At 45.8% G+C, this 24,944-nt stretch overlaps 1 protein-coding gene across 2 annotated transcripts; it reads right to left on the reverse strand.

The window, feature by feature from the left end:
* Positions 1–894: 894 nt before the first annotated feature.
* Positions 895–23,939, reverse strand: SCIMP (SLP adaptor and CSK interacting membrane protein). Of its 2 annotated transcripts, XM_012779362.3 has the most exons (6): positions 23,856–23,939; positions 14,487–14,576; positions 9,571–9,694; positions 7,620–7,683; positions 4,712–4,785; positions 895–2,652 (listed from the first exon to the last, which is right to left on the reverse strand). In XM_012779362.3, exons 1-6 carry the CDS (start codon positions 23,862–23,864, stop codon positions 2,444–2,446), a joined length of 570 nt encoding a protein of 189 aa, XP_012634816.1. In that variant the 5' UTR covers positions 23,865–23,939; the 3' UTR covers positions 895–2,443. The 2 variants fall into 2 exon arrangements, with proteins under 2 accessions (XP_012634816.1, XP_012634817.1); XM_012779363.3 differs by lacking the exon at positions 14,487–14,576 and having other exon boundaries at positions 23,856–23,903.
* Between the last annotated feature and the right edge of the window lie 1,005 nt (positions 23,940–24,944).

Raw genomic sequence — 24,944 nt, forward strand, 5'->3', positions numbered from 1 at the left:
TTTTATACCTTCTATCTAACTTTATACCTTCTATATAATTTTATGTTAAGTGGAAGGAGGATTATTCGTAAGATTTCCGGAAAAGAGATGGGTAGTTCCTGGAACTGAGGGTTTTTTTTCCTCTTTTTAAACCATATAGGGTCACTTCCAGGAGTGGCCGTGGCATTTGTAAACTGTCAGGGCTGGGGGGAGTTTCCCTTAGGTTGCTCATATAGTATAAACAGTGTAATGAGCAGTGAGGGTAACATGAGGTCGTTTTTCATGGGCATCTTGGTTCTAGCTGGTCTTGGCCCACTTTTCCACCACCTCCTGTTTTATTAGAGACCTTGGTTCAGGTCTTGTGACTTCTTATTGAGGAGGACCTGCCTGTTCCCTATCTCAAGTCCATGAGCATGGGTGAGATCACTTGTGTTTATTTTTCATTTATTTATTTATATATATTATTTATATATCTGTTGCCCAGGCTAGAGTGCAGTGGCACTATGATGATAGCTCACTGCAAACTCAAACTCCTGGGCTCAAGTGATCCTCCTGCCTCAGCCTCCTGAGTAGCTGGGACTAAAGGTGCACACCACCATGCCTGGCTAATGTTTAAATTTTCTGTAGAAACAGTGTCTCACTCTTGCTCAGGCTAGTCTCGAATTCTTGGCCTCAAGCAATCCTCCTGCCTTGGCCTGCCAGAGTGCTAGGATTACAGGCGTGAGCCACTGCACCTGGTCGCTTGTGAGTGTTTAGAGCAAGGTGAGAGCAGGAATGAGGATGGAACCCAAGAAGAGCAGCATGAAAGAGATGCTTCACAGAGGGGGGCGGGCACAGACGAGACTGAGATAGGCCAGATATATAGGAGGAGAACCAGGAGAGTGTGGAATCCCAGCAAGCAAGGAAGAGTTAACATTTGTGTGGTATTTTTTATTTTTTTAATTTTTCTCATGTACATGGAGGGTTTACAGAAAATTTATAAGAGGAAGGCATGTGTTTCAAACATTTCCATCCTTTGACTTGTTTTCTTCTATAATTCAGGAAAAGAGTCCTCTTTAGCTCATGGGATACCAGAGTTGCATAAGGCTATATAGTTAGAGAATGAACCACTGGCCTACAATGAAGAGGTATTAACTGAAAGCTGGAAGTCTTCACAGAGTCTAGAAAGAGAGAACCAGGGAGGAAGCCACTGTTCCAGCATTGGTTGAGTGGGAAAGCTTGAATGTGGCAGGAACCCAAGTTCCCCTCTCTTGAGAAGGAGCCTGGTACAGGGAGGGCACTATCAGGGCTGTCTAGGTTCGTGGTGTTCTCTCTGCAAGCCCGCTCATTGACCAAACTTCCCAGATATTGCTTAGAACTCAGCATCTTGGGAGTATGGCTAGGGTGAGTCAAGTCTAGCTGATCAACTAGAAGGGACTGATGAGGTCTAGGACCCTACAAAGCTGACCTGGGCCTCTGGGGCAATTGTTTAACAGGACAGCAGCTCACTGCCCTGCGTCTCTCTGGCTGCAGCACATCACACGACTTCCTGCCTCCCAGATGCTCAGGGACAGTGATCTGGAAGGAAGGGGCTTGAGGCTGTTTTCATAGAACTCTGTGTAAAGGGAGAAGTAATAATGAAAATTATGGAAAGGGGATGTTAAGTCTCCTAAACTCTCATCTTGAATATGACACTAAATGGCCCCTTTCTTTCCTAATCCCTTTGATTTTCTTCCTGGGGGAACCTACTTTTCCTGTAGCCCCCCCCCCAACACACCTACTGCAAAACGACATCTCCAGGTGTAAATCAGAAGGTAACTTTTGTCCTTTATTGATCATTAAAGTGCAGCCCGTAAGCATAGGAAAAAACCTAGGTCAGAGCTTAAATCTCTGGTTGGTTTGGCCTACATCATATAAAGGTACGGGGGTTTGGGGTGTGTGCAGGTGTGGGGGAGGTCACAAGAACAAAAAGTACTCCCTGTTCCTGCAAACTCACAAGGTGTGGTGTGGGGACTTGCACACAAGAGCACTCAGCTGTAACTGCCACCCCAGAGCCTCTTGGTGCAGGAGGTAGGTGGGTGGGTGGGTAGGGGGAGGGAAGACCAGCGTGCTTGGCGAGGGCCTGGGTGGGGATGGAAGCCTGGGAGGCTCTGCACAATCAAACTCCGAGACTTAAGATCACTTAGAACCATGCAAACCAGGGGAACAAAAGGGAAAGAGTTCCCAAACATGAGTCATTTCTTGCAGGTGGGAGCTGTGGAGCCCTGTGGTCCTCCCCATGGACACTTCCTCAACAGAAGCATGGGGGCTGACCCCTCTTAGTCCTCACGGCTGAGCATCCGCATCTTTCCTCTGGCTGCAGTCATCTGATCGCTAAGGTATCTTCAAATAATGTTTAGGAAGTGCCTTGTCTTAGAGAGCTTCATAAATTCCCACTGGCTTTCGGGACCTGGAGATGTACTGAAGTCCAACCATCCTGATTGTCTTAAAATAAGCTGTGTGAACCATCTTCGGCTTGCCAAAAAGAAGAAATGGTTGTTTCAAAATGACGGTTTTCAGTATTTGCAGGCATCTCAACATCGTCATAGTCATCTTCAGGCTCAATATAGCTCGGGATGGAAACAGTCTGCTTATTTTTAACTTTACTTATCAAGGAGTAGGTAGCCGGTGGCTGACTTTGGGTTTCCTGTGGGGCTGGAAGACACGAAAAGATGCTTAGACGCCAGACACGGTGGCTCACGCCTGTCATCACTTTGGGAGGCTGAGATGGGAGGATCAATTGAGGCCATGAGTTTGATACCAGCCTGGGCAACACGGTAAGACCCTGTCTCTACAAAAAATTAAAAAATTAGCTGGGCGTGGTGTTGCATGCCTATAGTCCTAGCTACTTGGAAGACTTAGGCCACTTGATCCCAGGAGTTGGAGGTTGCAGCGAGCTCCAGTCTGGGTGACAGAGTGAGACCCTGTCTCAAAAAAAGGAAAGAGGGAAAAGAAAAGATGGAAAAGGAAGGAAGGAAGGAAGGAAGGAAGGAAGGAAGGAAGGAAGGAAGGAAGGAAGGAAGGAAAAGAAAGAGTAAAAAGGTACTCAGCATGATTTTCATGATTTTCATGTGTTTCAGTGGGCCAGATCCCCATTTTACAGATGAAACTTAGACACAGACATAATGCAGTCTCAGGACCACCCAAGTGAGTAATGGCAAATATTAGTCAGATATCTTGACTCCCGTGTCTCTCTGCCTAAGACTGCTCTGCGTGGGAACCATGAAGCAAACTTAGAAAAGGAACCAACCAGAGTCAGTATCCAGATGAGTACTATTGTGTCTACAGATCCTAATTCTCACAAGGAAGTGCAACTAACTATATTTTCTTTTTGGCACATCCATCCCAATGACTTACACTGTTTTCCAGGACTGTCCATAATTGCTCATGCACACAGATCTCTCTACTAAGAAGGAAGGGAACAACGGTGTTTTCGGAAGGTGAAATTAGTGCAGAATGGGTTCATAGCAAAAGGAAAGATGATGAAACAGCTCAACTCCCCCTTCGATAGGGATTGGAACTGCCTCTACCATAATCTCATCTTTTCCCAAGAGAACCTGAAATACTACCTCCATTTCATTTTTCTGAAGAACTCTGCAGTTAAACAGATCCAACTTTATGTTCAGGCTTCAGAAGTCACTAGCTGTGTACCATGGTTAAGTCACTTAACTTCTCTGTGCCTTACTGTCCTCATCTGTCCAAGGGGGATCAAAATGTACCTGCCTCATAGAGTTGTTGTGAGGATTAAAAGAGATCATGCCTGTAAAGTGCCTAGCATGGGGCCTGAAACACAGTGCATGCTCAATAAATGTTAGCTAATATTATTTATCCATTCAATTAAAACATTTTTCTTAAGTACCTACTAAGCTCCAGTCACTGTGCCAGGTGTCAGATAAATAGCGGTGAACAAAACAAGAAAAGTTTCTGTTTTCTTGGAGTTTATATTCCAGTGGAGGTGATAGATACCAAACAAATGAACAGTAACTAAACAAGACCATTTTAGATCACTGCCATAAATCTCATAAAGGAAATCAGCAGGGCTACTTTAGATACGGTGGTCCAGGAAGGCCTCTTTGAGGTGGTGACTTTCGAGCTGACACCTGAAGGATGAGGCAAAGCCAGCTGTGCAAAGAACTTAAGGAAGAACGTTTCAGTCAAAGGAACCAGGCAGAATTTTTCACATAATAACTGAGAGGCCCAGCGACACCCCCAAGTTCCTTTTTGCTTAACATTGGTACTTATTCTGCCCCTTTTACACTTATTCTTCTCTTTTAAACAGGATGCTGCATCTATAAATCTTAGTGTCACAGAGTGAGTGTGTCTCCCCCAGATTCATATGTGGAAGCCCTAACCGCCCGTGTGGCTATATTTGGTCATAAGGGTGGGCCCCTGATCCAGTGGGATTAGTGTCCTTGTAAGAAGAAACACCAGAGAGCTGGCTGTCCCATTCTCTTCCCCAGCTCGAACGCATAGAGGAGAGGTCATGTAAGGATATAGGAAGAAGGCAGCTAGCTGTCTGCAAGCCAGGAAGATCAAATCAGCCAGCACCCTGATCTCGAGTGTCCAGCCTCCAGGCCCATGAGAAAATACATTTCTATTGTTCAAGCCACCCAGTTTATGGTATTTTTGTTATGGCAGCCTGAGTTGACTAAGACACCTAGGTAAATGTGTTATCTTACCCCAAATGAAACTGTTATCAGCAAAATATACTTACAGGAGTCTTCTGAAGAAAGCAAACCCCTGGGTGGCAGAGGGGGTAAATGTACTGGCGATTCGTTGTGAACATTCCTGGAGAGAGGGAAAGAGAGGGAGTCAGTGTTTGATTTGGACCAAGCCTGTTGTCAGCAGATTTAAAAGAAAACATTAAGGAAAGTGAATGAGTTGGACATTCAAATATTGTCTGTACAAATTGGAAGCATTTCCTTCTCTTTCTAGGTCCTCCCTACCATTTGTAACTGGCACCCTAAAGAAACCATTTCCTCTAGCCCAGGGAATGACTGCAATTGAGGGAAGAGGGTTGAAGTGCTATAGCCCAGTGCATGGATCATACCTTACTGCATTCACCTGAGCTGGATTAGGAGATGGAGGTAGGTACCAGATGTACTTCTGTTTGCAAAACAGATGTACTCCTGAAGCTGAATGTACACACACCCTGAGATAGTAATCCCACTACTGGGTCCATACCCTACTGAAATGCTCGTGTATGTTCACCAAAACATGTGCACTAGAATGTTCAGAGCAGCAATATTCATAACATCCCGAGACTGGACACTACCTGTGTTAGTTTGGGTTCTCCAGAGAATCAGAGACAGAAAAAACTATCCCACCACCCAAATGCCCATAAGCAGTAGAATGGATGAATCAGTCATGGTATACTCCCACTCTACGCTATAGCAGCGAGAATGAATAATCTACTACTACACACAGTGAATTTCATAAAAATAGTGTTGAGCAAAAGAAGCCAAACACCAAATAATATGCACTACACACTGTATGATTCCATTCACATAAAGGTTAAAAACAAGACAAAACTAACTTACGCTATTATAAATAGTGGTTACCTTTGGGGTGTAAAAAGTAAACATCTGAAGCATTAGTAATATCCTGTTTCTTAATCTAGGTGCCAGCTACCTGGGTCTGCTCAGTTTGTGGAAATTCATCAAGTTGTACACTTACTATGTACTTTTCTGTATTCCTATTATACTTCAGTAAGAAGTTTTATGAAAAGCTTCCCTTACCTAGACCTCCATTCCCCTAGGTGCACTGACTTGACTCCTATAGGTGACAAAGTCCTGCTGGGATTGCATAAAAATCTTTAGGTCGTTGGGGTGAGTGCAGAAGGGGACATGTGGCAAGAGCTCCATCATTGGCTCACTCCACCTCTCCATAGCTCTTCCTGGGGGAGGAAGGCAATTCATCTGACTGCTAAATTTGGCAAAAAACCAGCTCCTCTCACTTTCTCCTCCAGAGCAGGCTCACTGCAGAAATCACAAACCCTTCTCTTTTCTTTGCCGTTCAGAGGAAGTGGCCTGCACTGTTGGGGAGACCTGAGGTTTTCCTGCCTGTGAACTGGGGAAGAAAGTTTTCCCAGTTCATAATTAGGGTACTCACTTGCCCACAGAGAAGAGCCACATTCTGCCATGCCACTTTTATTTATTTATTTATTTTTTTGAGACAGAGTTTCACTCTGTTGCCCGGACTAGAGTGCTGTGACATCAGCTTAGCTCACAGCAACCTCAAACTCCTGGGCTCAAGCAATCCTTCTGCCTCAGCCTCCCGAGTAGTTGGAACTACAGGCATGTGCCACCATGCCTGACTAATTTTTTTCTATATATTTTTAGCTGGCCAATTGATTTCTTTCTATTTATAGTAGAGACAGGGTCTCACTCTTGCTTAGTTAGGCTGGTTTCAAACTCCTGACCTTGAGCGAGACACCTGTCTTGGCCTCCTGGAGTGTTAGGATTACAGGCGTGAGCCACTGGGCCGGCCGCTACTTTTATTCTTAATGAAGGCAATATTTTGGTCACCTAGCTACCTTATACATCTTTCTTACTCCTCAAGGGGATCAGAATTAGTGGGCAGGAGATCTTATTTGCCGGGCCCCTGGAGCTGCAACAAAAGCCATTTTAGAAAAGCTTAGTCTTGTTTTAGGTAGTGCATATATTTCAAAGAAAGGATTGGATCTTGTCTGGCTCCTGGGAGATAAATAATCTCTAAACTCGAAATATCCTGCTTGATAAGAGTATCTTTATATAACTGGGGCTTTGGGCTGTACCAGATAGTTTATGCTAATAACGTGATTTATGGTGAACCCCTGGAACCCTGGAGCATACTGTATCAATTTGATATCCATAGAGGGTCTGGGGGTTGAATAGCTAAATACAGGTGTTCCATGCCTACATGACTAACCCCCAAAGAAATGAAATCCCTGGACACCAAGCCTCCGGGAGCTTCTCTGGTCGGCAATGCTTCACATACATTGTCACTCATCACTGCTGGGAGAAGAATTAAGGCTACCTATGAGACCCCACTGGGAGATGACACCTGGAAGCTTGTGCCTGGTTTCTCCCAGACTTCACCCCATGCATCTTTTTCCTTTGCTGGTTTTAATCTGCATCCTTTGGCTGTAATAAACTGTAACCATGTGTATAACCATGAGTATCTGGGTCCTGTTAGTCCTTCCAGTGAATTCTCAAGCCTAAGGGTGGTCTTGGTGATGCCCAGCACAGATGGTAACCATAAAGCCCCAAATATATCACAAAATACAAAAGAAAAGTGCATGGCATGTTTTAGTTCAACACAATAGCTTTCAGAGGGCTATTATGCTTGGGATCCATCTAAAGACAAGAAGTATGGCCTAGATGGCAGACCCAGAACATAGACCCAACCTGTGACCTTTGTTGGAATAGACCAGACGAGGGATGACTTGGAGAGCAGAGAGCACCAGATGATGCTCTGCTCTCATGATGTCCCGAGGCCTCTGCCCTTACGTGGGGAGAGTCGACAGACAGGACATTTTGCCAGCTCCACAGGAAAAGTGGGCAGTACAGTAGTGAAGCCAAGAGGGGAAGTAAACAGGTTGTTCTCAAAGGTGAAAAGCAGAAGGATTTATCCCCACTTACTCATACATCTTTTCTTCCTCTGTTTTGTTCTGCTTCAAGGGCTTGGCGATTTCCCATTTCTTACCTACGGGGGAGGGGGGGAAGCGTAATCATTTAGAAAGAATTAGCAGAGTTGTGATTTTGGAGTTTGGAAGTCCTCAGAGAACAGGCAGGTCCAGGACATTTGAAAGAAAACAGACTTAGGAATACAGAACTGATAAGTTGTAGAGGTGAACTTTGAACCCAGACCTTCTGACCACAGAGTGTGTGTGTTGACTGGGGAGGGCAGCAACCATTTGGGCCGTGTTTATTTCCTCATTGCCTGGTACTATGCCTGGCGCTCACTTGGCACTCAGAAGTGTCGGCTGAATGAATAGCCAAAAGTGTGATTGTGAGGAAATGAGATCAAGAATGGGAACAGTAGTTTGTAAACTGTAATGTGCTGGACATACAAGTTATTATTAATTATAGCTTGCTTGTTAATGGGAATGGTTCAAGATAAAAGAGAGTAGATAAAAATTTTGTTCGGGGTCATATTTTTTTCCATATCTGAAAATGAAAAGTTTTAAGAAGGCAAATGGATTCAGGAGTGTAGGGACTCAGGATACTTTTTGTATTAAAAAAAAAATTAATTATGTGGCTCACGCCTGTAATCCTAGCACTCTGGGAGGCCGAGGCGGGTGGATGGCTCAAGGTCAGAAGTTTGAAACCAGCCTGAGCAAGAGCAAGACCCCGTCTCTACTATAAATAGAAAGAAATTAATTGGCCAACTAACATATATATAGAAAAAATTAGCCAGGCATGATGGTGCATGCCTGTAGTCCCAGCTACTTGGGAGGCTGAGGCAGTAGGATTGCTTGGGCCCAGGAGTTTGAGGTTGCTGTGAGCTAGGCTGATGCCACAGCACTCACTCTAGCCTGAGCAACAAAGTGAGACTCTGTCTCAAAAAAAAAAAAATTAATTATGATTAAGGGGTAGAGGGAAGAGAGCATTGAACTGGGAGCCCCGTAGACTTGAGTTCTGGTCTCAACTCTGCTACCAACTCTTTTGGCACCTTGATTAAGATCCTGTCTCCCTCTGAACCTTAATTTTCTTATCTCTAACCAGAGATTGAGAAGAATGCCAAAACGATTTCACTTCTTGTGTAGCCCTGACCTTTCTGCATTGGGTTAAGCAGGATTTGGGGGCTGTGTCCAGAGGCAGTGGGGAAGACAATCATTGAGAGAGGCCCGCCTTAGGTACCCCATGGACAGGTGGCTGTACCTGTCAGAATATTCACCATCCCCAGGTACACTCCTGGCTTAGGTCATTATTTAAAAGGATGAAATCTCAAGACAATATACCAGCACACCATCGGATCAAGGAGTTCCTGTTTCTGAAGATGAACAACAATGTGGAAAATCTACTTGTAGATAATCTAAAGTTAGTGTTAATCCCCAGGTGGCTGCTTTTTTTATGTCTGAGGATACCAAGAGGTTTCTAGTCTAGGTGGGGATAATAGCAGAAAATTCCGAGTGTGATCTTGGAGAAAGGCAATCATGGTGGCCAAACACACTGGTCATGAGACACGTCCCTATTTCATTCCTCAAGACAGTTCTTGACTTTCCACAGATGTGTGTTCTCTTGCAAGCCCCAGCGACAAGATGCTGAGATCAACAGCCACATAGCAAAGAGAAAGCACTTGAGCATATTGTGCCTTGAAACAGATTGTTTTCACCCACACCCTTAGGGCTGGAAGGGTTCATAGAGATTAGTTAACTTCCCTCCTTTCACTGTGCAGATGGGTAAACAGAGGCCTAGAGACATAAGTTAGTAGTGGGCCTAGGACTCAAACCCGAAATGCATGCTTAATCCAAACTCAGCGCATACAGGCCCGGAACTAATCTTCTTGCCCTAAAGAAGCTTTGCAGTACTGATAACCTTCTTGTCCCCTGTCCCTCCACCCCCACCCAGGTGAGATGGTGACCATTACCTTGTCTAAAATGCCACCTGCAGACACAGAACAGGATAAGGCCCAGGCCCACGGAGACAATGATCATGGCCACAGCTAAGATGATCCAGAAATTGGTCTCCCACCAACTCATTGCAGGGGAATCCTGAGAAGAAGGGAGATAGAAGAAAGAGGCATGGATGGGTGGCATCTCACAGAGGGGCAGTTATCTACCATGTTGTGTGGAAATGCAGACATCTGCTTAGGAGTCAGCCAGGCACCGGTCCATAGTCAAACCCTACCAATTAGCAGCTAGGGGACTGCAGGCAAGTCTCTTAACCTTCTCTGAGCCTCAGCGTCCCTGTCTATAATACAGTCATGATATTGTCTACTACTTCATAGAGGTTCGTGAGGATTAGAGACATATGCCTACTAGGTTCTCTAAAAATGGTAGACACAACCATCACTTTTTCTTACATCACTGAATGTGCAGCAGGAAGGGGAAGTAACATTTAACACAGTAATTGGGCTGGGTGCTGTGGTTCCTGGCTGTAATCCAGCACTTTGGTAGACTGAGGCAGGAGGATCACTTGAGGCTAGGAATTCAAGACCAGCCTGGACAGCATAGTAAGACCCCATCTCTATAAAAAAATGAAAAATTAGCCAGGTGTGGTGGCTGTGCAGCTGTAGTCCCAGCTGCTTGGGAGGCTGAGCTGGGAGGATTGCTTAAGCCCAGGAATTCAAGCTTACAGTGAGCTATGATCGCACCACTGCACTCCAGCCTGGGCAACAGAGCAAAAACCCTGTCTCAAAAAACCAAACCAAACCAAACAAACAAAAAAAAATCCTCAAAACCCCAGTAGTTGACTGCAGTGTTTTTTTTATATCATAAGGGCAAGACAGACTTAATTCATAACAGGGGAGAGAGAATTTTGAGAGCTTTATTTCATGGAGTAGAAAAATACCTTGATGAGTCTCTTTGGGTGAGGGAAGGTAAGAAGGGTGAAGCTGAAGACAGAGCAAGCAAACACAAAAAAAGTAACGGGAATTTGGGGGCCCAAGGCTGGCAGACTAGAAAGGAGAGTCTTGGAAGAGGTTAGTAGCTGAAGGAGAGGTTGAGAAGAGAGCAGTGAATCAGAGCATGGTTAGGAAGCCCCACATGCAGTTACAGGGCAGTGCTGTCTAATATGCAGTCCTAAACTGCTGCCTGCATTATGCTGTGCTGTAACTTCCTGTTACCACCAAACCTTCAATAAAACTGTACAACACACACAGGCTTGTATGAGCAGAGCCTGGGGGGAATGACATGTGTGCAGTGGTTTTCCAAGCCAGGGGTGACATGTGGGCAAGTAGCAAGAACAGCAACTACTAGGTTCTGAGTGACAGTGGAGTGCAGGCTGCAGGGTGGACTAATTAATTGAGTAGCCCCCAGGAATTCAGGGAGATCTTGTGGAGGGCTGGGCTCTCTTCATCCATGCAATGGGCACTTGGCCATTTTATTTGGATATTAAAGTAAAAATGATCCTTGAGAGATCTTTGGGAGAGGTTCTGGAATCCTGGTTGCGGCATGCATGTTCAAACAGTGTCACTTCAGATTCCTGCTTTTCAGTAATATTAGTGATTTAAAAAGGGACCTAGGAAGGCAGTAGAATCAGGCTGCTGCTAAAGCCATTATAATTGAAATGACCTTCTAACTTGGCTGAAATGTTTCAAATGTGTTTGCATTACTGATGTAGTGTCTTCATTAATTAAGTTATTATGACTTGGATTTTCAGTTTCAGTTTCATTTCTTTGCTGAAATTTTGGCTTGATCAAATATAATGTTCTTTGACTATCGATAAAGTTATATGCGGTGAAACCAATAATGTGTAACTACTGCTCTTCTAAACACATCATTCTGCAGCTTATTGTTTTGCTCAACAGGATGCTTTTGTGGTTTATCCATGGTGTACTGGGGATTTCCTCTTAAGAGAGCCAAGTGTCAGCTCACCCCCTAGGCAATCCGCAAACAAAACCCAGAGATTTGTGGAAGATCATCTTTTCAGGATGCACACAGGAGAGCGATAGAGAAAGAAGAAGCAAGGGGGAAAGAAAAGAAGTGGAGACTGGGCATTAGCCCTCAGGAGGGGCTGTGACATTAGTTTTACAGGGCCCAGTGAGATCGAAAGAACACTGGATTTAAAAAGAGGCACATATCAGAAGGCAGAATCTTTGTTCAACAAACATAAAATTAGAATCTTGCCTTCTTTAGCCCTGAGGAACCAGGTGGGTGGATGGATGGATAGATAGATAGATAAATAGATAGATAGATAGAATTTCCTTCCCTTTGCTTTCTCAATTCTTTTCCCTTTATTCAAATGTTTGACTCCTGGTTTTCTGTTTATCTCTCCTCTCCCACTTGTTATCTCTTTATCTTCTTGTTTTACTTTTCAAGAATTTCTCCCAAAAGCAACATCAACATACCCTTTAGAGCTACAGAAGTAAACAGCAGGACATGCACCTTCAAAGCTGTTGTATCTGACTCTGGGAGGCTGAGGCAGGAGGATCACTTGAGCTCAGGAGTTCAAGACCAACCTGAGCACGAGTGAGACCCTGTCTCTACTAAAAATAGAAAAATTAGCGGGGTGTCATGGTGGACGCCTGAAATCCCAGCTATTCAGGAGGCTGAGGCAGGAGGATGGCTTGAGTCCAGGAGTTTGAGGTTGCAGTGAGCTATGATGATACCATTGCACTCTACCCGGGGCAACAGAGTGACACTCTGGCTCCAAAAAAAAAAAAAAAAAAAAATAGCTGTTGTATCTGAGAAGCACGCCTTGGTAGAAGGATGGGGTGAGAAGACAGGGGTTGTCACTTTTTATTAAAAAACCCTCTGCATTACTTGATTTTTGAACTATGTGCGTTTACTTTGATAAAATTGAAAAGAATCAGTCGACCATGTCGTGTAGTTGCCAAGAAAAACTACTGCTTAGGTTTCAAGGCCAAAGAAATTTCATTCTCATCAGCTTCCTGGGAAAGAAAAAGGAAGTGGAATGATGTTGTCAGAAAGTGAAACTATGGGTCATTTTCAGAACTGCTCAGAGTGATAAGTATATATTTTTTTCAGTTTTATTCTTATAAATGAAATGGATTTGATTTGCCATTGGATGTTTTGAGTGTGTTCAATGCAGTCTTAGCAGTCTGCTGTGTGCTTTCCCAACTCTCCCCTCAGTTCACCCTCAGCCATCACCCCGCTCCCCAGATAGGGAGCCAGGGCTGAGGTCAGTGACCTACCAAGGTCCCCCTGGAAGGATGGAGGCCCAAATGCTTTCTCTCCTTGTCACAGGGCCTTCCTCTGCTGGTGTTGGTAATGAAGCCCCCTAGTCATCAAGGAAAGGCCAAGCAGGGCTCAGGATAACTTGCTTTAGAGGGAGCATTGCTATGGCAGAGATACGGTGGGGTCACAGGAGATCCCCCAGAATGAATGATCAGGGCCCACCATTGAGAGTAAGAGTCCCAAGTTCCCCATGTTCTAAGACCAGAGAAATAGCACTGGGTCAGCCCCTGCTCCAAAGACTGTTGAGAGATGCCTTTTCAACAGAATTGAGAAACGTTTGTCTTTTGGGGAGCATACAGCTGAGAGCGGGGGCCCAAGAGAATCACACTCCACTTCCAGTGAGATGTCCTCTAGGCCAACAGTCCAGTTTAATGGCCAAGGTGCTTCCAGAGAAGGGAGACCAGCCCTGGGGAAGCCAGTGAGGGGTGCACCATGGCTGCACAGTCAAGTTCGACCCTGGGAAGGTAAGGAAGTTGGATCCTACCCTTGCCGGCAGGCCCGGAATTGGGGCCGCAGAGGGTCAGGAAGATTGTGGGTGCAGGATCTCTGAGAGCTAGGATGGCAGTGAAGTGCTTGCATGAGAGGATGCTGAGAAGCAGCCCAAAGATGCAGCTGCATCTCTCAAGGCACCACAGAGACCCCTCGAGGACCAGGGGTTGAGTCCCTCATGGGTGGGCAGGTTGGGAGCCCCTCCCCCACACAAATCAGACTCTCAGTAATGGCCCACTGAAGGAAGACTTGCCATGGAAAATTGTTTGTCTCCCTCTTTCCTCCTCAATCCAACCCCAGGGAAGTAAGTGCAGGGAAGGGGTTGCTGAGACACCTGGGCAGCCTCCACCCCTCTTCCCGCGTCCCTCACTGGGGCGAAGGGTAAAGCTTCGATTTAAGTTTCAAAATGAGCATGACTGAATTTTAAAAACTGAAATGAGTCTGCTTAATAATCTAAAGTAACCCATTTCCTAGGGCTGCTCTAACAAATCACTACATACTTAGTGGCATGAAATAACTGAAATTTATTATCATACAGTTCTGGGTTCAGAAGTCCAAGGAAAGTCTGGCTGGGCTAAAATCAAAGTGCTGGCAAGGCTGTGTCTCCCTGGAGGCTCATATGGGAGAATCTATTTCCTTACTCTTTTTTTTTTTTTTTTTTTTTTTAAGAGACAGGGTCTCACTCTGGTGACCAGGCTGGAGTGCACTGGTGTGACTATCACAGCTCACTGCAATGGCGAACTCCTTGGCTCAAGCGTTGCTCCTGCCTCAACCTTCCAAATAGCTAGGACTACAGGTGTGCACCACCACGCCCAGCTAATTTTCAAATTTTTTCTAGAGATGGTGTCTTGCTATGCTGCCCAGGCTGGCCCTAAACTCCTGGGCTCAAGCGATCCTCCCAGCCTCCTGAGTATCTGGGACTATTGGCATGCACCACTGCACCTGGCTTCGTTTGTTTGCTTGTATTATAAAGCCCTACAGATGATTCTAATATAAAGCCAAGGTTGAGAACCACTGACATACGTGTTATCACTTAGTCCTCATTATAACTTTTCAAGGGGTCCAGCTATCGTTACTCCCATTTTACAGATACGGAAATAGAAGTCAGAGGGGTTAAGAAATTTGCTAAAGGCTACACAGCTAGCAATTGACTAACCTGAGAGTCCAGCTCAGTCCAGTCTGATGAGTCCTCGCTCTCTTTGCTGTGCTGGCGCCAAGCTGACAAATCTTTCTTTTCAAAACAGAACTGAAAGCAGAACCATGGTTCAAGAACTTCCAATATTGGCAAGACCTTAGTCATTAGCTGTGACTTCTTCCACATAATGAAAACCTCAGTATGGAAGTGCGCTTTAAAAACTATCAGGCATTTCGCGCTGACTTACCACGAGTTCTAACCACTTTACATACCCCAGCTTATTTAGTCCTCATGAAAGCTCTATAGAGGTAGGTAATTATTATTATTATGCCGTTTCACAGATGAGAAAACAGAGGCTTAGAAGTGCTCAATAATTTGCCTAAGATTGCAGAGCTAGTCAGTGGAAAAATCACAGCCAAACCCAGGTCTGTGTGACTCTAGGGCCTTAACTTGTGACCATCAAATCAGGGCTTGTCAAATGTTACGTTTGAATTGCCTGGGAAATGGATTGAAATGCATTTTAATACAGGGTTCTATGTCCCCACTGAAGTCCCAATTCTGATAAATAGGTCTGGTGTGGGACATAGGAATCAGCATTTTTTTGGGGGGGGGGGCGGGCAGAGTCTCACTTTGTTGCCCAGGCTAGAGTGAGTGCCGTGGCGTCAGCCTAGCTCACAGCAACCTCAAACTCCTGGGCTCAAGCAATCCTGCTGCCTCAGCCTCCCGAGTAGCTGGGACTACAGGCATGCACCACCATGCCCGGCTAATTTTTTCTGTATATATGTTAGTTAGCCAATTAATTTCTTTCTATTTATAGTAGAGACGGGGTCTCGCTCTTGCTCAGGCTGGTTTCAAACTCCTGACCTCGAGCAATCCGCCCGCCTTGGCCTCCTAGAGTGCTAGGATTACAGGAGTGAGCCACAGCACCCGGCCTAGAAATCAGCATTTTTAAGAAGCACTCGAGGTGGTTCCCAGGCCTCAGTAGTGACACTGAGTCCAGCCTGCAGGTGATGAGATGGGATGCTTATGCCTGTTATAGTCATAGCACCAGCAGGAGCTAGGCAGAGGGAAAGACACTGAAAAAGACTCCTTGAACCCAAATACCTTTCCTGTCTGCTTGTCGCAGTACAGGGCTACCTGGAATTCTACCACTGACAAGCCACAGTCTCCAGAGAAAGGCTCTGTTCTCCCTCCTCCCCCACTTCCACTACATTTAAAGTCTCTTGGCTGGGTGTGCTAGACACCAGGCACGGGCAGGAGCAGGGACATCTCAGAATCTTTGTCCCAAGTCTTTGGAGGATAGTTACAGCTGAATACAATGTGGGTGCAGTAGTGAAGTTTCTACAGGACCAAAAGACCCTGTGGTGTAGGTATCTGTCCTCCCTGCTTGGTGTCTGTCCTCTCCCTACCAGGAGCATGCTCCCTGCTTGGGAGCTCGGTGCTCCTGTACTCTCCCTCCCCTTTCTCCTCAAGCATCCCGCCCTCGGGAAAGACTGAATCTCATTCACTCCCAGAAAACCAGAGTGAGAGATGGGATCCTGGGGAAGCCATGCATCACACTGGAAGGAAAAGAGGAAGAGGAACTTGCGAGGGAGGTTGAGAAAGAACAGCCAGAGAAGCAGGACAGGAACCAGAGAAAAGAATATCCCAGAAGGCAAGGAGATACCCTCCTGAGCCCAGACAGAAGAATGAGCTTTCCAAAGGGCCCAAGGATGTGAGCAAAAGACTTCAGATAAAAGGAAAGAAAAAAACCACACACACACAAAGGGAATGAGGAGAGAGAGAGAGAGAGAGAGAGAGAGAGAGAGAGAGAGAGAGAGAGAGAGAGAGAGAAAGAGAAAGACAAAGACAAAGGCTGAATGGAGTCAGAGAAGGCTGTGGGTGTGGGCACAGGATGCTGAAAATTGATTCCCAGAAGCTTCCTTTTTCTCTGAAGCAGGAGGCCAAGTCGATGACCTGGAGGCCGGGGGCAGACAGCTTGAAGAGACAAACTCCTCCACACAAACTCCTCCTCCACCTCCCAGCTCCTCCCCCACTCTCCTGGCACTGTCTTCAGGATTTGGCTCAGGGATGCCTTCCTTCTGCCGCCTGCCTTTCTCCTCACCTGCCCCTCCTGAGGGAAGCACCTCAGCCACATGAAGGGACAGCACTAAGCCTGCAAATGTCTGTGTTATTTATGATCCATATGTGAAATGCATTTTCCCTCCAACTGGGCCTGTTACGGCGACAACTGTCTCTTGGTATATTTGTTCTCTTTGTTCATTGTCTGTGTCCCACACTGGTATGTCAGCACCATAAGAGTCTGGGCCTTGCCCTTCTCTCTCTCTCTCTCTCTCTCTCTCTCTCTCTCTCTCTCTCTCTCCCTAAATCTTTTGTTTGTTTGTTTGTTTTAGTGGTTACCTGTACATTTCTGACACTCACACTTTACTTACACAGTCTAAAGTTAATCCTTCTGAACAATAAAAAGACCTTAGTACATTTTGAGGGTAAATAATCATATTTTTCACATCTGACATTTTAGCTCTACCTTATTTTTAAACTCTTCACTTGAAATGTTGTAATTTTTTATGTTAACAGAAAAAAAGACTGTAAAATAATTTAAAGAGGTTTATTCTGAGCCAAATGTGTGTGACAGGCCCAGAGCACATGGTCTTAAGAGGTCCTGAGAAAATATGTCTCCCTTTTTTTTGTTTGTTTTAATCTCCTTTTTTTTTTTTTTTTTTAAGATTTTGTAGAGAAGGGGGTTCATGCTATGTTGCTCGGGCTGGTCTTGAACTCCTGGCCTCAAGTGATCCTCCTGCCTCAGCCTCCCAAAGTGCTAGTATTACAGGGCTGAGCCAGTGCGCCTGGCCCCTTGCCTTTCTTTATCACTATGTTTCCAGTGCCTAGAACACCAGCTGGGACCCAGTAGACACTACAAACATATCTGTGAATACTTGAATGAACAAATGCTGCCCCAGCCTCTTTCCCCTGCTCCGAGTGGACTTCCCCTCTAACGATGCAGGGTAGTAGACCCTGAAATTCCTACACTGTGCAGTCTAACTCCAAAGCCACCTCACCTGGACATGAGGTGACCTTGGGCAGGGTCCCTGCTCTCCATCTGCCATTGCCCACTGGGGTCAGGAGGCTGGCTGGGAAGCAGAGGCCATGCAAGTGTAGGGAGGGGGGATTCCAGCTTCCTCCTCATCTCTTCCTGTTGCTCTAGTTGCCCAAGACATTTTCAAGGAATATCTGTAAGCCCATCGCAGGGGAGTGGCTTCTGAGTGGTTTCAGGGGAAAAGATTGAACAAGACACTCTGCAGGGAATGGGCAGGTGGGTGGGGGAGAAGCTAAAGGCAGTAACCACCTTAGCCCTACTCTCGCTTCTCCAAAAGGCATTTCTAGGGAATCAGAGGCAGAAATCACATAATCCTTCATCAGGATTTCCTGAGACTGTGGGTTTATTGAGTATTTAAACCAAGATCCTCAGTAAGAAGTGCAGTTTACAATGTGAAAGGTACACGCATATTCACATAATGAAGCCCTGAAGGGCCCTGGGCTGAGCATCAAGGGAATAGGTTTCTTGTCCCTGTGTTGCTGGGCACTAGCTTTTTTTTTTTTATTATTATTTCGGCATATTATGGGGGTACAGACTTTAAGGTTTGAATAAACGCCCTTTCCCCTCACCCCCTACAAGTCTGAGTTTCCAGCATGACCATCCCCCAGATGGTTCACATCTCACTCATTATGTATGTATATACCCGCTCCCCTCCCCTCTCCCCCTTGCCCAATACCCTATTACTGTAGTACCTATGTGTCCACTTAGGTGCTGCTCAGTTAATACCAGTTTGCTGGTGAATATATGTGGTGTTTGTTTTTCCATTCTTGGGATACTTCACTTAGTAGTATGGGTTCCAGCTCTAACCAGGAAAATATAAGATTGGGCACTAGCTTTTGCACCCAAACAAGACCTGAAACATCTTACCTGCCTCCTTGCAGGCTTCTGAAAAGCTTCCGAGAGATGATGCGTGCAAAAGAGCCCTGAGGATCACCAAACATGGGGCATTATTGAGAGCAAACCAAAAAAAAGTGCTGTTTACAACTGCAAGTGCCTTCCAAGGAGGGCAGCGGCTGTCAAGAGCAGTAAGAAGGGCCTGTGCCCGGCAAAGCGTCTCTGGGTCTGCAAAGCTGCCTGGGAATGAGGTTTGCTAGTGGGAACTGGGGAGTGTTGACTTTCTCTGGGTCATAGAAGATGGAGAATTTGCAGTTACGTAGGAGAAGGTTAGGAGAAGAAGGGATGGAAGGATCAAAAGAAGGGGAGCCAGCAGGACGGTGCAAAGGTGGGAGGAGCAACTGATGGAAAGTACTCAGGGCCGGGGTGGCAAAGACATTTTCAGAATAGGGCGGTATTACTTTCAGTTCGCAGTTGTTTGCATTGACACGTTATAAACGACCCTGCTCAATCTTTATTTTTAGTAAAGTCTGCTGCCTCTGCCCATGCCTTTGTGAGCAGATTTGTTTTGGTGGCCTGGGGGTCCAAGGAAGCAGCAGCGTTGGGGTCAGTGCAGCAGGAGCAGAGGCTGCCAGCCAGGACTGACTGTAGGGAAAGAGGTGGCCTGCTAGGGGATCCATAGAAGTCCTGGGAAGGGTTTTGGACTTTGGAAAGGTGTGGGATGAGGGTCTGAGCTGATCTTAGGCTTGTCGGCATGCAGAATTCTTGCCCTGATTCATCCCTAGTTCCCAGACTGTCACTGCTCACTCTCAGAAAGGCCATGTTCCCACCTGACCATGCTGGTGTCAGCACCGGAAATGGCCATGAGGATAGCCTATGTCAACTGAAAAACCACATGTGCAGGGCAGGGTGATTGTAAAGAGCCTGGCCTCTCTTCCCCCTGCCTATCCTCCCACTGCTATGAAAGGCTGGAGACCTTGCCTGTCACTCTCCGTCCCCTCGCCTCCCCCCACCACCTCTTTCAGTCAGCCACGAAATTTCACCTGCATGTCGGCTTTCAGATCCATTCCTTTCTCTCCAGCATCACCTGCCCTGCTTCAGTCCAAGTTCTCATTATCTCTGTACCTGGACCCTTGCACTTTCTCTGGCTGGGGATGCCTATCTGGCCCAGTCCTGGCTGCCAAATATAAGTACAACCCTGGCCCTTCCCTGCTTTAAGCCTCTCTGCAGTTCCTATGATTGAAGCTGAGTGAAGTCTGAGCTCAGCAATGCTCAGCATGCCCAATGCACTCTGCCCACCCACAGCATCAGCTCCCAGTCCCACACAAGGGACTGTCCCTTGTGTTCCTCCGCCACACAGACAACCTGCAGCTCCAAGCACTCCCTGTGCCCTTCCCACCTCCTGGCCTGGGCTCACTCTTTGGGCTTAGAACAGTGATGCTCGGGGTATGGGACTGACCCACCAGTGGGCCTCAGAGCAGTGGCAGCTCCACAGTTTGTCTATAGGAGGAGCTTGGGAGCCGAAATCTGGTTGTCTTGAAGCTGCATTTGCATAGCAAGCATTTTGTTTTTATTTAGGTGTTAGGTACAAATCAACAAAAATTGCAAAACTTTCCATAGATGCATAATTCACAAATTCACACTTGAAATAAGATTGAGAAAATGTCAACTCTCTGCATGAAAAACTATAAATCCTTTTATTCTGACGGCTTGGAGGAGGGACAGGGAGATGATGGAGGGGTGTCAAAGTACATCTCTTTCCCCCCCTTTCCCCCCCCCCCCACTCCACAGCCACAGGGCCCTCTAGATGGGCCTGGGACACATCCAAAAAAATCAATCCTTTCTTCAATTCTCCTGTCACATGACAGGTGATTATAATAAACTTTCATTTTTATGTAAAAATAAGGGACCATTTACCAGTGATTTCTTAAATTATGAATTACTATTAAAATTTGATGTTTTTAAGCTAAAAGTAGCAGGCTTCTAGAGTTTGCTGAGGACTCCAAATAATACTCTGCCAGAAAGTCTGGCCACCACACAACTCCTGGTGACATCACTGATGTCACACACCCCTTGGACGAGTGGAATTCCTGCAATTCAGGGTAAGGTCTTTATGGAGGGGGTCTTGAGGGAGTCATGGTGGTCAGCTGCTGTGATTCTTCATTTTAAATTATATATTATCATTAGTTTAGTTTCTTTGTCAATTAAATTTGTTATCAGTAACTATGATGTACATACATGTTAAGGCAAACAGTATTTTGGGCCAATAATTTTTTAGTTAAGTTGACATGTATATGCTATTGTTTAAGTATAAATCACATCCACATTGCACCTGTTGCTAAAGAAAATATGTAAATGTATTTGCATATTTGTTCATGCCACTTTGTGGGTGATGTTTTATTTATGCATTTGGGTTTTTTAAATACCATGCAATTAATCATATTATTTTGTGTGTGTGTGTGTGTGTGTGTGTGTGTGTGTGTGTGTGTGAGACAGAGAGAGAGAGTCTCACTGTGTTGCCCAAGCTAGAGTGCAGTGGCATCATCATAGCTCACTGCGACCTCAAATTCATGGGCTCAAGGGATCTGCCTGCCTCGGCCTCTGAGTAGCTGGGGTTGTAGGTACACACCACCAAGCCTGGATAATTTTTTTTAATTTTTTTGTAGAGACAGGGTCTCGCTGTGTTGCTCAGGTTGCTCTCAAACTCCTAGCCTCAAGCGATCCTCCCACCTCAACCTCCCAAAGAGCTAGGATTACAGGTCTGGGCCACTACAACCAGCCCACATTCTTTTTATGATTAAGAAATTAATCATACTCCTCTATACTGAAGTAAGGGACAGAATATAATAGTAGCTTATTCATGTAGGATGATAGCAAGAGGTTTATGGTAACTCATTTGAATGGAGTATCTTTTGATAATATCCTTATTCTATATTTCTGAATTTTCTATTGCATTGCACTGATTTCCTACTTATTGTTTGACAAAAAAGATGTTGATTCTGAAAATAAATCCTAGAGAACTAAGGAGGAGAGGGCAAATTGTACAGGTCTTTGGCTGAGCTGAGTCATGCTGACTGTACATGCTTTTCTCAGTGTGATAGTTGATCATACCATCATACCTCTCAGATTAATCTTGAGTCTGGTTTATTTCATTAAAGGAGTAAATTCTGTTCATATATGCTCAGCAATCATAGCTGATTGCTTGCCTGGCATATTCGTTTGTCCACAGTTAGAAACTATACCTATTTGCTAGCGAAAAATGAAAAATAATGATAAAGTCCTATTCTGTCAAAGTTGTGATGAAACTGATTCTCCTGCATAGCCAGGGGCAGTATACATTGATTTAAAAATTTTTTTGAAAGAAAATGATAATACATTCCAAAAACGGTCATGTCCATTGATTCAATAACATAATTTCTAGAAGTCTAGCCTAATAAGCAATCCAAGGAAGGTAAAAGCTAAATGTATAAATATGTTTACCTCAGTATAAATAAACAGGGAGCTACCTAAATGTGAAACAGTGGGAGATTGACAAAGTAAATTACAGAATTACTTGATGGGGTAGGATCCAGCAGTTGAGTGATAATTAGGAAGAAAATATCATGAGAGAATTATTGGGAGATCATACAAAATGAAAAAAGCAGAATACAAAATTGTCTATGCTGTAGCTACATGTTCACATAACATTACCTGATTATGTGGCTGGAGACAACTGGAAAAAAATGTGGAAAAAATGATTTTGATTTTTTAGTGTGTAAGAGTAGATTCTTTCTTTGTTTCCCTACCACCCAGCCTTTCTGTTAAGCATAAAATAAGCACATTTTCAAAATGCATATAGCACACTTTAAAAGAACTTCTGGTTCCTGCTCCAAATAGGCCGACTTTCTAATGTTTCAGAGATGTTCTGTGTGCTGTGTTCGCCCTTAGCAGAGTCTTCCAGAGTTGGAGATTGTTTAACTTCCTAATAAGGTTATCCCAAATTTCCAGCTCAAAAATCCTTACTGGATCCGATCAAATTGCCTCTTGCTGTTGCTTACTTTTTCTTGTTCTCTTAGTGGTGGGGACTGGGCTGCGATTACACAGTATTGTCTGTATTTCCATTTTTTTTTTTTTTTTTTTTTTTGAGACAGAGTCTCGCTTGTTGCCCAGGCTAGGGTGAGTGCCGTGGCGTCAGCCTAGCTCACAGCAACCTCAAACTCCTGGGCTCAAGCAATCCTTCTGCCTCAGCCTCCCCAGTAGCTGGGACTACAGGCATGTGCCACCATGCCCGGCTAATTTTATATATATATACATTAGTTGGCCAATTAATTTCTTTCTATTTATAGTAGAGACGGGGTCTTGCTCTTGCTCAGGCTGGTTTCGAACTCCTGACCTCGAGCAATCCGCCCGCCTCAGCCTCCCAGAGTGCTAGGATTATAGGCGTGAGCCACCGCGCCCGGCTGTATTTCCATTTTTTGAATGTGTTTCCATCAAAACAAAGCTCGAAACATAAAACTCAAAATTATTCGTACCCAGGGAAAGAAGGACTGGAAGGCAATGCACTAAACTCCACAGTGGTTGTTATGAGGTGATGGAATTTGAGGTCATTGTTTTCCCTGTTTCTCAGCAGTTTTTAAATTTTCAGAAGGGGAGAAAAGATCCTAAACAGCTAAAAAGAAGCTCCCAAGCCTTGTGCTGCCCAGGCTCAGCAGTGCCCACTTTTGATGTGCCTTCAGGGGTGCATGTGCGCAAAGGGGCCAGGAAAGGGAGTGGCCTTAGGGACAAGTGAGTTCATAAAGCAGTGGAAGTGGATGTGGCAAAGCCGAACGCAGGTCTCCTCGAGAAATAATTCTGCAGAGGGCAAGAGCAGATGGCTCAATGGAGATCTCATGTCAGCTAAACATACCTTGACCTGAGGCTTCCGTAAGGCAAGGTGACTTATAAATTCCTGAATGCCAGAGATGCAGTGAAAAGATACAAAGACTGGTGGTGTTTGAGGTCTCTCATCTAAGAGCTCCAGGTTGTAGCCTAACGTTCACATACTCCATGCCCCGCTCCCCACCCCAACCTCCAGCACAGCACCTTGAGGGTCCTTTCACGTACCAAGTCCCCAAATGCACTGTCCGTATCCAGAGGAGGAGAATAACTCCTCTGCAGTTTATACCCCTCACTCCCTGTCACTCTCTCAGTTCAGCCCGAGAGGTAGGCTTCTTCATCTCCCCGACTTACATGTGAGGAAACGGAGCCCCAGAGAAGTGAAGTGTCGCCTCAGGTCACCCAGCCGCTGACCAGCAAGCAGATTCTTCAAGGCCAGTGTTTCTCCAACCCCACCCAGTGATGGTACCGGAGCCCCAGGCTACAATCTCCTGGCCCGGTGCCCAGGCGGTGGCTCACGAAGACACGTGCCCCGAGGCCAACACTGGCAGCTGCCTGTAGTGGAGGACACAGGAAATTGTGCCTGGGAAAGTCAAGGCGCTTACCTGAACCATGGAAGGTATCCAGATGTGAGTGGCTGAGGAGACAGTGGTGGCCTGAATGTCGCAGCTCAGGCGCAGCTGGTGAGAGGCGTTCCTCGCTCATACAAGCCCTCGCGCACCCCAGAGACAGTGAGCACCAGCCTGACCACTTCCCCTTTCTGGTCAGCCCCTACGGGAGACATCCAGGCGCGGTCACCAGGCAACTGCTCCCTTTTCCAGGGACGCTGACCACCTCAGGCTTTCAAGAAGCTGGAATCTTCTCACCGCCCCTTGTCCCTCCCATAGGGCACACCAGAGGACCAGCATGGTGTGGGAGGGGCTCAGAAAGGGGGCCATGTTCCAGGGTGGAGGTGGAAGTGTGGGTGGGAGAGGTGTCCGCCCAGATGAGCCTGCCCTGGGCTTCCCTAGACGTGGAAGCCTGGAGCTCAAGAAGAGCGACAGGACCCCGACTCCCACACAGAGACAGATCTGGGTAAGAAACCAGCTCGTGTGTGACAAACACACCATCTGACAGTGACAAGGGCTCTTGAAAACCCCTGGGAACCCTGGAACTGCTGACCCAGCTTTTGCTTGGAGCAAGCAAGGTAAGGTCTTCCTGTTTCTCTGAGTGTGTGAGAGGCTACGTCAGGAAACGTGTCCAGTGGGCCATCTGGACGGAGTTGGGTCCCTCCCTGCAGCACTGTGAGACAGAATTCCCAGCAAGGCTCATAGCTTCTGAAAATGGGGGCTGAGGGTAAACCAATTAACCATTTTGTTGAATTGGCTGGTTCTGACTGAAATGAGCAAGTGACATCAGTAAAATTAGGCAAACTGACGTGCATCAAGTCTAACTGGAGTAAATGAGTTGTTATTACTCTCAGTAATAATAACAGTAACCTAGAACGTCTGGTAAATGTTTGAATGTGACTCAGAAGAGTCCTGATTTGTAGTGTTTGCTAATTTTCATGGTGTAAATACTCCCACCACGACCCATTTCAAGCTACGAACAAGAGCATCACTGGACTTGGAATTGGGAGATATGCACAGTCACTTGGCTTCCATGGGCCTGTGCAGGCCACCTGCAGCATGCCACTGAATCGATAAATCCCATTA

Source organism: Microcebus murinus, chromosome 18 (genome assembly GCF_040939455.1).
Source record: "Microcebus murinus isolate Inina chromosome 18, M.murinus_Inina_mat1.0, whole genome shotgun sequence".
Classification (NCBI taxonomy): domain Eukaryota; kingdom Metazoa; phylum Chordata; class Mammalia; order Primates; family Cheirogaleidae; genus Microcebus; species Microcebus murinus.

Coding starts and splice junctions, on each gene's coding strand:
- SCIMP (XM_012779362.3), bottom strand. Junction 9,695..14,486: donor GGACTGAGCTGGACTCTCAG/GTTAGTCAATTG, acceptor CCTTCTTCTCAG/GATTCCCCTGCAATGAGTTG. Junction 7,684..9,570: donor CAGGTGGCATTTTAGACAAG/GTAATGGTCACC, acceptor CCTCCCCCGTAG/GTAAGAAATGGGAAATCGCC.